Below are 14,269 nucleotides of genomic sequence, written 5' to 3' on the forward strand. Positions count from 1 at the left end.
ATTATTATTATTATTATTATTATTATTATTATTATTATTATTATTATTATTATTATAATATCTACTCTTTTTATATTTTGTATTTTTTAAGTTAAGTTTAAGCTTTAAGTTGTATTTAAATTGACGCTTTATATTCAGGTTAAAATGTTTCGTCTACTTGCACTGTTGTTAATTTACTGCTCTGTGTGCTCCCTGGGGACAAATAAAGTTTTTTGAATTGAATTGTGTATAAATCTAAATTTTTTAAATAGTCTTCTTTTGCACATTGCAGATAAATCAGAAAGGAACAAACACTTTTCCTAACAGACACTTTTTTAGTGTTTTGTGCATTTTGCTGTTTTGTATTTATTTAATGAGACGTCTCTCTATACTTTTCCTTTTATTTACATTATTTATCTGAAGTAAACATTTTGTTGTTACAGACCTTCACCTGCAGCACTCATTAATTAATCATTTCATAATAAATCATTTAAGACCTTTTAAACATTAAATAACTTTTGATGTCTGTTGATTGTTGCGTTTAACAACTTGTGTTTTATAGTGAATAACAGGTTATTATTTACAGTGTGTGGTTACAGCTGATGGAGAGACCCAGCTGACCACCTGACCAGCTGACCACCTGACCAGCTGACCAGCTGACCACCTGGGGCGTTTCCGTGTTGACAGCTGCTAACCTAGCATTAGCATTAGCAGCTAGCTGATGAGCTAGCGTCACAACACAAACCGGGTCACGTCAAAAACCGAGCTCACCATCCCTAAAGCCACCATGGATCTAGATAGCATCCTGTCGCAGCTTAACACGGCCGACGAGGAGGAAAGCGAGAAGCTTCTTCTGCAGTATAATCGAGAGGTGAGCCGCGGTTATTTATTTTGTTTAACATCAAAACAAACGTTTAGCCGGCGAGCTAACAGCTAGCTTCGAGCTAACAGCTAGCTTCGAGCTAACAGCCTGTTGGGTTAAAACGTAAACTCTGTCATATGATGTTAAATAAGAAATGTAAAACGTTTCTCAACAAATGTGCATGAATGAGTCATGTATGAGTTTGAGATATTGTTAGTATTACCAACGTGTTGTGGTTAATTCTTGTTTCCTGTTATTCCACGTACAGTCACTTTGTGTATTACAGTTAATAACAAAACAAATATTTAAATTAATAAAAACTCTCCACAGCTCCTCTTCCAGGTATGAACTCACTCTAACTTATTATTTTAATTGTTCTTCCATTTAATGTGTCTAAACATCATGTTCAAATGTGATTTTTATTCATATTTAAAAATAATATCCAAACAAACTTTGTCCATTATGTGAAAATTCATGTGAGCAGCGGCGGATTTAGTCATTTAGGGGCCCCCAAGGCCAAAGGTCATTTGGGGGCCCCCTGCATCAGTGTTGCCAGATACACGCAACCAGCTCTATGGAAACAAGCAACCAGCTCTATGGAAACAAGCAACCAGCTCTATAGAAACAAGCAACCAGCTCTATGGAAACAAGCAACCAGCTCTATAGAAACAAGCAACCAGCTCTATAGAAACAAGCAGCCAGCTCTATAGAAACAAGCAGCCAGCTCTATAGAAACCAGCAACCAGCTCTACAGAAACAAGCAGCCAGCTCTATAGAAACAAGCAACCAGCTCTATAGAAACAAGCAACCAGCTCTACAGAAACAAGCAACCAGCTCTATAGAAACAAGCAGCCAGCTCTATAGAAACAAGCAGCCAGCTCTATAGAAACAAGCAACCAGCTCTATAGAAACCAGCAACCAGCTCTATAGAAACAAGCAACCAGCTCTATAGAAACAAGCAACCAGCTCTATAGAAACCAGCAACCAGCTCTATAGAAACAAGCAACCAGCTCTACAGAAACAAGCAACCAGCTCTATAGAAACAAGCAGCCAGCTCTATAGAAACAAGCAGCCAGCTCTATAGAAACAAGCAACCAGCTCTATAGAAACCAGCAACCAGCTCTATAGAAACAAGCAACCAGCTCTATAGAAACAAGCAACCAGCTCTATAGAAACCAGCAACCAGCTCTATAGAAACAAGCAACCAGCTCTATAGAAACAAGCAACCAGCTCTATAGAAACAAGCAACCAGCTCTATAGAAACAAGCAACCAGCTCTATAGAAACAAGCAACCAGCTCTATGCAAACAAGCAACCAGCTCTATAGAAACAAGCAACCAGCTCTATAGAAACCAGCAACCAGCTCTATAGAAACAAGCAACCAGCTCTATAGAAACCAGCAACCAGCTCTATAGAAACAAGCAACCAGCTCTATAGAAACCAGCAACCAGCTCTATAGAAACAAGCAACCAGCTCTATAGAAACAAGCAACCAGCTCTATAGAAACAAGCAACCAGCTCTATAGAAACCAGCAACCAGCTCTATAGAAACAAGCAACCAGCTCTATAGAAACCAGCAACCAGCTCTATAGAAACAAGCAACCAGCTCTATAGAAACAAGCAACCAGCTCTATAGAAACAAGCAACCAGCATTATAGAAACAAGCAACCAGCTCTATAGAAACCAGCAACCAGCTCTATAGAAACAAGCAACCAGCTCTATAGAAACCAGCAACCAGCTCTATAGAAACAAGCAACCAGCTCTATAGAAACAAGCAACCAGCTCTATAGAAACCAGCAACCAGCTCTATAGAAACAAGCAACCAGCTCTATAGAAACAAGCAACCAGCTCTATAGAAACAAGCAACCAGCAACCAGCAACCAGCTCTATAGAAACAAGCAACCAGCTCTATAGAAACAAGCAACCAGCTCTATAGAAACAAGCAACCAGCTCTATAGAAACAAGCAACCAGCTCTATAGAAACAAGCAACCAGCTCTATGCAAACAAGCAACCAGCTCTATAGAAACAAGCAACCAGCTCTATGCAAACAAGCAACCAGCTCTATAGAAACAAGCAACCAGCTCTATAGAAACAAGCAACCAGCTCTATGCAAACCAGCAACCAGCTCTATAGAAAAAAAAAATATATATATATATGTATATATATATATATATATATATATATATATATGTGTATATGTATGTGTGTGTGTGTGTTTGTCAGATCGGGGCGGGCGGGCTAACCAAGGAAACGGGGTTCTACAATTCAGTTAACAGACGCTTTTATCCAAAGCGACGTACATCAGAGAGTAAGAACAACACAAGGATCTAGAAAAAAGGGAACAATGTCAGTAAGAGCAAACGATCAGCTTTGAGTCTGATTGGACACACAGGTGCTGACAGGAAGTGACCAGAGGCAAAGCACAACATTGAGGGCAGTTCTTGAGAGCTCTAATCAGTATAGAAACCATCTTATAAGTCGTCGTTATCAAACAAAAACCATCGTCATTACCATCATCATCATCAATAATATGGAGACCATCATCATTAAGTTAGCAGGTATTCATGAAAGAGCTGGGTCTTTAGCTTTTTCTTAAAGGTGGACGGATCCTGGAAAAGGACAAACTAACTATCGATCGTGTTTGGCTTTATTGTGGAGAGTTGGGAGTGAATCAGTAGAGGTTCATACAGGGAGCAAAGCCCAAACAAACAACTGCACTTTAGAAAACGAGCCCAAAAACCCGCAACCCACGACTGACGATATTTGCAAGCGACTTTACAGAAAAACAAGCCCAAAGTCGCTTATAACAAGCGTGTCACAGAGTCTTTTTCAGTTGGTGCTGAATGTGTACTGAACATTTTTTAATTAAAAAGGCTCGGTATTTCAATGTGTACACAATATTTTTATGTTAAATAAATATTCATATTTTTTGTATTTTAAAATTGGCCAGATGAAAATCCTTATACGTCACTGACCCATTAGCAAACATTAGCAAAATCAGGAAGGTCTCAGTAAAATATATTTGTTATAAAACATAATAAATATGCCTTTGAAATGTATGGCCATCTTTTTCTTTTCAGAACAGCCTCACCTTCAAATTTGAACAAAGGGAAGAAACCCTGCGCAGTGTGAGTATAGTATATCTTGAGTAGTTTGATATGAGAAGTTATGACAGTGATGTTATAATCTTCTCAATCTGCGTCATTTTCAGAAGCTGTGTCAGAGTGTGTTGACCGTACTCGGGAGGCAGGTGCGGCCCAGCTGTCAGAAAACATGTCTAGAGACGCTCCGCATCTTGTCCAGAGACAAGCACGTCCTCTCGCCTGTCGCCACCAGGGAGGGCATGCTGATCCTGGGGCGGATGGCGAAGCTGCAGACCGGAGAGGAAGCAGGTGACAACCAAAAGAACTCTCAGGGAGACAGCCGGTCAGACGAGGAGGAGAGGGTGGTTGTGGAGGCGTTGAAGTGCCTATGCAATGTGGTTTTCAACAGTCCCGCGGCTCAGCAGGTCAGCGTAGAGGTGGAGCTGGCTCAGGGTCTTTGTAATAACCTGCGTACAGCCGGCACATGGAGCCACGAGGTCGGCCTGTTCACGCTGCGCCTTCTTTTCCTGCTGTCTGCCCTGAGAGCGGATTTGAGAGGGGTGTTAAAGAAAGAATGGGATGCTGTGAAACTCCTGACCGAGGTGCTGGAGCACACCTTGGAAGTGCGCTGGGTTGGTCCCTATGAAGCGGCCCCTCCCGACCCGCAGTCCCTGTGCATGCCTGCAGAAGACAACGATCGAGCAATGGAAGCACTCAAGGCCTTGTTCAACCTCACGCTGTCTTACACTCGTGGTGAGGTAAGTGTCTTGCGTAAGTCTTTTAAGAGTGTAACTTGTTTCAGTAAAGTTTACCCAGTTGTAATTCTTGTACTGAGGTGTAACAGCAGGTCATTAATGCATCTCCACACACAAAATATTTCTGACTGGGTCGCAGATTAGAGACTAAAGATTCACCTGACGCCAACAAAAGCCTAATTACATATCATCACTAAAACAGTTTTCTTTTCTATGAAGACACTTAAAGGGATACTTCACCCGTTGAAACATGAATCTGTACTGACATTGGGTCATATATGTAGAAATGTGAAATACATTTTGAAGTTGGAGCCTTCTTGGCCGAGAAAAGACAGAAAGTGTCTTTTTGGCTCATGTGGATGAAAGACACCAAATCCCAGAATGCACAGCACCACAGGCAACTCCCACTAAGGTCCTCTATTTCAGAATCAGAAATACTTTATTAATCCCAGAGGGAAATTCGGTCGTTACCGTTTCTCCAAAATATACAATATAGCAGGAGAAATATAGAAATAAAAAACATTTACAGACATATTTACTTCAACACATAAGACCGTTTCCTCAACTGATTCAGAAAAGGAGGAAGCTCAGAAATACAAAGATTTCTCATCTCAGGGGAAAATGAGGGCTGGATGCACGACCATTCAAAAATACTACCAGGTTTCTAATGATACAAAGATTAATGCTAATGGGTGAAGTTTCCCTTTAATTCAAAATAATAATTCAGGAAACTGCACTGACCTCAGGAGTTTCCTTCTACTAAACTTCTTGATTCAAAAATTTCAATTCAAGATAACATTGGGTTAATGCTCAAACTGCGTGCGTGCGTGCGTGCGTGCGTGCGTGCGTGCGTGCGTGCGTGCGTGCGCACTCTTATCAGGAAGAAAAAAAACACAGAGTACAAATCAAACCACACACTCCCAGACACACACATGTATTGTGTAATAAGCTGTGTGGCCTGTGTGGCACTCAAAGGGCAAAGCAGGCTCGACAATAACAGTGGAAACCAAATATCAGTTGTGTTGAAAGTCTTTATAAACACCTTTTGTGTTTTTTCTTTGCTTTTGTTGTACTAGACATTCATTTTCTTTCATTCACATTTATTCATTTTCATCCCTTATTTGACAGGAGGATGACCACCAGTTCCGACTCATAGTTGCCATCCTGCGTCATCTGTTGATGCAGAAGACTGAAACTGAGGAGAAAACCGAGGAAGCACACAGGTGAGAAATCATAGCTTTCATTCACAAAATCTGCTCTTCACACATCACACACTCCTGAAGTTTTTTTTTTTAGAAAATTTCAGACAGGTCGTCCCCCTGAAATCTTCTTGCTTTTTGTGTGCACACATGACTCTCCAAGCTTGGAGTTTTCCCGGTCAGATGGGGAGGCCACGGTCTAATAAGGCAAAAAGCATACATGTACTTTATATCGATACTGGATGTTGTTTGATAAACCTAGAAATGGAAGTGGAAAACAGAACAGAAGGGGGAGCAGAAAATATAATCAAGCATTTCATTATGTGCACAAAGATGTCACTGGTTGCTTACTGGTCCCTGGATATAAAGGTTATCACCACCGCCCACTTGCTTGCAGTGAATGTTACTGAACCTGCTGTTTTTTTATCCACGCATCCTGATTTAACACCAAAGTCTTAGGCCAAGTCTTAGTCTTAAATGTGAGACTTCATGACCAGTCGGTCACTATTGCAGACTTCAGTGTTATTGTAAATAAAGCTCTACTTTAGCCACATTTCTTTGGAGCGTCAGCAGACCTGCACCTTTGTTCCAGATATAGGGAGCATAAAAACTGAACGCTGCTTCTTGGTGTTTGGTTCTGACTCTGGGGACAGAGAGCACACCTGTCCCAGATGACCTGAGCGGTCTGGATGGTTCGTAATTAAAGGGATACTTCACTATTTTGTGCATTGCATTAATGTTTGCATCATTAGAAACCTGGTAGTATTTTTGAATGGTCGTGCATCCCGCCCTCATTTTCCCTATAGACGAGAAATCTTTGTATTTGTAAGTCTGAAAAGGAGCTTCCAGTGACACGTAACACAGACATAGAGTCTGTTTTCTGACAGGAATTTACAAGATACCAATTCATTCTGGAAGAAATCTCGGAATCAGTTGAGAAAACGGCCTCATGTGTTGAAGTAAATATGTCTGTAAACCTGACCTTAGTGGGAGTGGCCTGTAGTGCTGTGCATTCTGGGATTTGGTGTCTGTCATCCACATGAGCCAAAAAGACACTTTCTGTCTTTTCTCGGTCAAGAAGGCACCAACTTCAAAATGTATTTCACATTTCTACACATATGACCCAATGTCAGTACAGATTCATGTTTCAACGGGTGAAGTGTCCCTTTAATCAGGAGGTCACTAATATATTTTGGCCCTAAACCATTCAGCGCTTTATAAACCAGCAACGGGATTTTAAAGTCTATTCTCTGACAGACTGGGAGCCAGTGTAAGGACCTCAGAACTGGACTGATGTGATCCATTTTCTTGGTTTTGGTGAGGACTCTAGCAGCAGCGTTCTGGATCAGCTGCAGTTGTCTGACTGATTTTTTTAGGCGGACCTGTAAAGACACTGTTGCAGTAATCAAGACGACTGAAGATAAATGGACAAGTTTTTCCAGATCCTGCTGGGACATAAGTGCTCTGATTCTTGATATATTCTTCAAATGATAGTAGGCTGACTTTGTATTTGTATTAAATACAATGTAGTAGTCCGAAAATGACTTCCACAGTTACACTGACGGGTAATAATAAAACTTTTTTTTTTCTCTCTAGCCATTCTGTCAACTTGCTGAACAATCTTCCGGTGTCCTGCCTTGACGTGCTGATTGACCTTCCTATCCAGGGAGGACAAGAGAAGTATGGAGGAAAAAACATGGATGCAGTCCAGGTGTTACTCGACTTCATGGAGAAGAGGATCGACAAGGTAAAGTTCTCCTGCAGCCTGCACAAAGTCGACCTGAAGAATTATCAACATGGAGAAGTGATGATTCACAGATATATCTGTTCATGTGTTGTTAGTTCATCTCAAACTCACATCCATAAAAATCCCAGCTGCTTGACCTGGTAGCCTTCACACAGTAAAACCTTATAACGCTCATGTGTGATTACTACTGATTAAAATCCAGCTGTTGTTCCAGCTTGTGAAGTGCTGTTGGCTTGTGTCACTCCAAGCAGGGCTCCAACTACAAAGAGGGTTTGACTCCGGTGCTCAGCCTTTTGACTGAAGGATCCAGACACCACAGGGAGATCCGCAGATATATCAAAGCTCAGGTACATATATTTATGTATATTTATATGAAGCATGCAGCATTTTCACTGTGAACCTAAATTAAACTGAACTGAAATAAACTGAGTCTTAAAGCTATGAAGTAATACTTTGTAATATTTGTAATACTTCATTTGTATAGCACTTTTCTATACAAGTAACAAAGTGCTTTACAACAGAAAATAAAAGCAGAGAGACAATTAAAGTAACAGGCAGAAAGTAAACAAGCAGAAAACAAAATCAGACTAATAAAATAAAAATAAGAACAATTACCAAAATCCCAGAGTAAAAGCATTTTTATAAAATAATGTCTTGAGTAGGGATGTAAAACAAGGGACTGAATCTGCAAGTCTGATCTCCTCTGGCAGGCTGTTCCAGAGTCTTGGGGCTCTGACAGCAAAGGCCCCGTCCCCCTTTAGTTTTTAGTCCGGACTTTGGAACAGCCAGTAGGGCTCTGCCAGAGGATCTCAGACTGCGTGTTGGTTAGTAGTAGAAAGTAGATCGCTGTGTGTTTCTCAGCCAGCGACTAGAACCAGACTCATCAACCAGAAAAAAAACATGAATCTAGAATCTGAATAATTTGCTCTTCCTCAGGTGCTTCCCCCGTTGAAAGATGTGATGATCAGACCAGAGATTGGCAGCGCCGTTCGAAATAAGCTGGTTCGCCTTATGACACACGTGGACATGGGAGTGAAGCAGATGGCGGCAGAGTTTCTCTTTGTCCTGTGTAAAGAAAGTGGTGAGTGGGGGAGATGCAGTGTTGTATTTGAGAGTGGAAAGTGTTGCACATCTGGATGTGTGATTGCTGCGTTGCTACAGCTGGGTCATCCTTGTTGTATCTGTGGTGTGGTTTTACAGTGGACAACCTGTTGAAGTACACAGGATACGGCAACGCAGCAGGACTCCTGGTGGCTCGAGGACTTCTTGCAGGAGGGAGGGGAGAGACTCAGTACTCTGAGGATGAAGACTCCGATACGGAGGAGTACAAAACTGCAAAACCTTTGTGAGTGCGCTTAACAAAGCTTAAAGGCTTTATATGCGATTTTTTTTTTTTTTGATCCAGCAGATGTCGCCCTTGAGCACCAGCATGAAACCAAAACAACTCGCGCTGCATTGTTGTGTTAGCATGCTAATGCTAGTGATCTTTATTATGCTGGTATCTTCACACTGCATGTAAATTTACCTGAAATGAGCGTGATCTAGAAACACAGTTAAGCAGTGAGTACAGCATGTTATTCTTCTTTTCTCTAGTCCCTCAATTAAACAACTTTTATACACGAGGGGAGGAGTCAGCCGGCCGTCCAGGCGATGTAAACAAAGTGAAGATAGGACTCTGAAAGCATCACAGACAGTGGGACTCGGGTGTTACACCCATTGTAGACAGTCATGACTCACAGAGTTATTTTCAGAGGAGATACTTGATTTCTACATTTAAGTGTGAAAAATTACATATAAAGCCTTTAATAAGACAGTCTGAGGTGGCCTTGCTCATTACATCAGTATATATGATGATGTTTTAATCCATCATCATCTGCTCGTTCCAGCATCAACCCCATCACCGGTCACGTCGAGGAGCCAATGCCGAACCCCATCGAAGAGATGTCGGAGGAGCAGAAGGAGTATGAAGCACAAATACTGTTCAATATGTTTGAAGAGTTATCAAGGTAAGATAAACTGAACAATACAAGAGCATTTCTAGAACTATGAAATCATTGGATCTGTTAAGTAATTCTACTATCATTGCGCTGGTGGCGCAGTGGTTAGTGGCCATGGTCCTCCAAGCGGGCGGCCCAGGTTCAAATCCAGCCTGTGGCTCATTTCCTGCATGTCGTTCCTCCACTCTCTCTCTCTCCCTGATTTCCAGCTCTATCCTCTGTCCAATCTCTCCATTAAAGGCACAAAAAGCCCCAAAATAAATCTTAAAAAGGGGTTTTCATCAGGAACGTTTATTTCGATAGATGACAATAGAGATGATGTGAAATTAGATGCAGCATGTAGCATGTGTACCAACATGGTCAGCCCTTAATCCCCTTGGTTTGGAGGAGGTCTGCATCAGGATCCTTACCTGCATAAAGACAGGATGGAAGGATTTCAGACAAATATTTAGATCTGATGAATGATGATGGTCTCCACATTATTGATGATGATGATGGTAATGACGATGGTTTTTGTTTGATAACGACGACTTATAAGATGGTTTCTATACTGATTAGAGCTCTCAAGAACTGCCCTCAATGTTGTGCTTTGCCTCTGGTCACTTCCTGTCAGCACCTGTGTGTCCAATCAGACTCAAAGCTGATCGTTTGCTCTTACTCACATTGTTCCCTTTTTTCTAGATCCTTGCTTGTGTTGTTCTTACTCTCTGATGTACGTCGCTTTGGATAAAAGCGTCTGCTCAGTGAATTGTAGAATTGTAGATCTACGCAAAACTGATTTATGTGCCTGGGTCTGACTGGCCACCAAATGTCATTCAAGTTTGTGCATGTCCTAAGTGATTCTTTGATCCATAATCAACAGATTTTTTTAAGTCATTCTGACTTTTAAACCTACCAAAGTTTCTCAGATTTGTTGTCTCTACTGTCGATAATACACGGTGCCACAGAGGCCTTTCACAAGTATGATTTGTTTACTTTTTGTAAAGGCTGGACTAAGATGATTATCTTTTTCCGTCTGCGTCCCTGCTTCAAATTATGACTTATTTATTTTCCCCTCCATGAAGAGCCCTCTGTATTTGTTTTGACCTTTCTTTAGTGAGCGCAGGTTAATGTTAGCCTGAGCACGACGTGCACAAAGGTAACCGGTGAGATGCTCCCTGCCAACTGACTTATTAAAGGAAGAATTTCTTCCTGTTAGCTGAAGCCTCTATTAGGCTTTAGACGTCAGCATGCCGCAGCATTCAGCTGGAGTAAACAGAGGCTGCCAGCACGCTGCCGCTGCTGCAGCATCATCACCCCCCCTATCCTTTAATTATCACCTAATTGGCACACAGTCCCAATTCTTTTATGTGTCACATTCAGCTTTTTTAATAACGTGTCCTGACTTTATTATTTTCATTCTGAGGAGTCTGCCGCTGGTTCAGACGGGGAGCTGACTGAGACCAAACTAGATAAAGCAATTCTGGTGGAACGTGAATAAGGAGGAGGAGGATAGGCGGCTGAACAAATGTGGAGACATAAGAAAGCTGACCTCGTCATTGTTGAGCTGTAATGAGGCACGTGTGCCCAAAAGAAGAAGAAGATTCTCTTCTTCAATAAAAGAGATGTGATGATGGTGGAGTGCTGCCTCTAAGGAGATCAGTCAGAGCCTAGCAAGAATGTGCTCCACTAACTGCTTAACTGCTCCGCCAATTAGCACATATTCTGCACCCCACCCCAACACCCCCAGTCCTCCATCATGAGGAGAAAAGGATGAGTATATGTTGCTCTAATTGGGAGACGTGATGTTACATGTTATTGTTTGTTAGCCTTCATTGTATCTGCTGACTTTGACCAGAGACTGCTGCGGCCGTTCTAAAGGTGACTTCACATACATGTCAAAGTCAATGTTTTGATATGTATTCTGTAATATTTGTAGTTTTTTAAACACCAATAGTCTCCTTTTCAAGACCGTATTACCTGTAGTGTTCCTCAGTGAGAGTAATGTAATTGCAGAAATCAGTGTGCATTACATGGTCATTTTTATTTGACCTTTTTTCAAATCTGATGGATAATTCTCTTGATGAATAATCTCAGAGGGAGTGGTGACACTCAGTGCAGGTATAATTGGATTAAGGATGAAGGGGCAGCCGTAAGCTTTGAGGAGCTTAGTCCGAGCGCTGAGCCTGTAATTAAACTGCCACAGGACAGGGGAGGAGGGCAGAGAGGGGGGGGGGGGAATGGCCTGACGGGTTGTGGATTGAGGGTCCTTGAGCTCTGAATGTAAGAGAGTGAAGATGTACAAGAGAGACGTCATAAGAAAAGCCCTGAACGGATTCATCCACACATTTACTTAAACATTTTAAAGGAGCAGTATGTAACTCTGACACGTAGCATTTAAAAGTGGTACTGCAGTCCAAATTCAAAAACCTTGTTAAGAGTTGTCTCCTCCCTAGGGTTGCGCACTCGGGTTGCCCGGTCGTCGACACAGAAGCTTCAGTGTTTATCCAGCTCTGCGACGGTTTCTGCACTTTAACCTCTCAACATTTTTTTCAAAAGCATCTCCAATATTGATCCTAGTTTCACGACCTTTCTGCTCGTGGAGCTTATTAGAAAAATGCTTTTTAGGCCTTAAAGGCTTCATAATGCAGATGTCGCCTTTGAGCACCAGCATGAAACCAAAACAACTCATGCTGCAAAGTGAAGATAGGACTCTGAAAACATCACAGACAGTGGGACTCAAGTGTTACACCCATTGTAGACAGTCATGACTCACAGAGTTATTTTCAGAGGAGATACTTGATTTCTACATTTAAGTGTGAAAAATCACATATTAAGCCTTTAATGTCTGATGATGATGTAGTGATGTCACTTTGTGATTTAATTCAATAGCTAGATCTTACATATTGCTCCTTTAGTGGGAATGTCATTTACAACCATCCTATGCAACTACTGGATATCCCTGAATGATTTGTGTGTGTGTGTCAACAGGCAGAACATGATCCGGCCGATGGGGGTCAGACCCGACGGGACGTTAGCACCTCTTGAGGAAACTCTCTGTGATCCGAACGCTGGAGACTCAGGATTAGACTCTGACTAGCGCACTGAACATCCAGGCAGAGTGAGCTCACCAGGGCCCTCAAACACCTAAAAACTGTGTTCCATCTCAAGAACCTGGTCCTTTTGGAGCTGAACGTGTGTCTTTATATTCAAATTTATTTCTGCCTCATATATTACAACCTACGGTGTGTAGATGATTATGTGCTTTGGTAGCGTAACATTTATACATTTTCCAGTTGCTGATTACTCCCTGAATGCAATTTTCAAAATAAGTAGTTCAAATCACGATCACTCAAACACACTCTTTAACAACTCAGCAGTGTGAGACAAAGCAGGATGCTTGCTCTACGCCTCATACAAAGGTTAAGCTGTTCTGATTATTCAGCCTTCTGATGATCTGGGTCTGAACTGGGACACAACTCATCATGTTAGAGGAAACCACAAAGTCCTGGCCGTAGCCCAAAGCCACTCTTAAAGAGAGAGACACCGCAGTGACATCATAATGCACCTTCACTGTTTATTTTATTGCTTCCATAGTTAAGTTAAGAAAATAGTTAAAAATATAAGTTGTGCTGGATCTTGTGTATCACATTGAAAGCGCTGTTGTTATGGTGTAAGTGAATCTGAATAATCATTCCTTTGTGCTTTTTGCTTTTCACAAACGTTTTTCTTATTTATGCTCTTATTGTTTCTTATATTCACTAATTGTTTTTTCGTAATAATGAAGTGCACATTATAAACACACCAGGAAATCACTGTAAACTGAAAGTCTAGGTCTAGGTTTTAAAATCATGAGGCCTCTTTAGTGTGGACTGCATGGTTGAGGAATTCTATGACTATTTCTATTTTTGATTTGTGACAAAAAGAAATGTGTAAAGCTGCAATGATTGTTTTCTAAATCGTGTTCCTTTTTGCCAAATCTGCATGAAATCAGTTCTCTGGAATGTCTTTTTTTTTTTTTAATGAATCCACAAGTTTCCTTACTCTGAAAAATGTGTCATGTTGGTTTAATGTTTTTGTTTTTATTATGGTCTAGAAAAACTGAATATGGCTTTAAGCAGAGAACATGTTCATTAAAGAATCTGTGACAGTTAACATGTTCAATAGTGAATCACCATAAGCAGACGTGTCAGCACTACTGCTCACACCCACATAATCCAGATCAGTGGTGAAAAAGATCGACATTATCTGGACTTCTTTTAACTAAACTTGATTCATGGGGGTTTGCTGTGACAAATCAAAATATTTACGTTACCAGCAATGAGTAGGTCGCATATACAGATGGGTTATAAATTAAAATGGAAAGAAACAGCACAAGTGTCTTACTGAGGTGTTGTATCACCACACACCTGGAACAACTTCAATTTAAAGGCCAACAAAACATTCAGTTAATCTGCCAGTTGTTGTCTTTAGGTTTATCCCTTTTTATTTGTCATGCATCTGTAAATTTGTTGATTTTACCTTATCTGTGTGAATGCCTTCTTTTTCCCCCAATCATTCATCAAATACTTTTTTTTTTTTTGACAAACTGTATATAAACACACAACTTGTTTATCTAATGAGGCCTCTACTGAAATGTTAATAAAATGCATGTAAGTACAGTTGTCTT

At 41.0% G+C, this 14,269-nt stretch overlaps 1 protein-coding gene across 2 annotated transcripts; it reads left to right on the forward strand.

The window, feature by feature from the left end:
- The first annotated feature begins 684 nt into the window (after positions 1-684).
- On the forward strand, positions 685-14,259 carry ric8b (RIC8 guanine nucleotide exchange factor B). Of its 2 annotated transcripts, none has more exons than XM_020657567.3 (10): positions 685-850; positions 3,921-3,968; positions 4,052-4,681; positions 5,807-5,901; positions 7,474-7,624; positions 7,873-7,971; positions 8,561-8,705; positions 8,825-8,969; positions 9,511-9,630; positions 12,592-14,259. In XM_020657567.3, the coding sequence occupies exons 1-10, from the start codon at positions 767-769 to the stop codon at positions 12,698-12,700; spliced, it is 1,626 nt and encodes a 541-aa protein (XP_020513223.1). In that variant the 5' UTR covers positions 685-766; the 3' UTR covers positions 12,701-14,259. The 2 variants fall into 2 exon arrangements, with proteins under 2 accessions (XP_020513223.1, XP_020513224.1); XM_020657568.3 differs by having other exon boundaries at positions 7,876-7,971.
- Positions 14,260-14,269: the final 10 nt, after the last annotated feature.

Source organism: Labrus bergylta, chromosome 7 (genome assembly GCF_963930695.1).
Source record: "Labrus bergylta chromosome 7, fLabBer1.1, whole genome shotgun sequence".
NCBI classification, from domain to species: domain Eukaryota; kingdom Metazoa; phylum Chordata; class Actinopteri; order Labriformes; family Labridae; genus Labrus; species Labrus bergylta.

Coding starts and splice junctions, on each gene's coding strand:
- ric8b (XM_020657567.3), top strand. CDS start 767: ATGGATCTAGATAGCATCCTGTCGCAGCTTAACACGGCCGACGAGGAG. Junction 4,682..5,806: donor TGTCTTACACTCGTGGTGAG/GTAAGTGTCTTG, acceptor CTTATTTGACAG/GAGGATGACCACCAGTTCCG. Junction 5,902..7,473: donor AAAACCGAGGAAGCACACAG/GTGAGAAATCAT, acceptor TTTTCTCTCTAG/CCATTCTGTCAACTTGCTGA.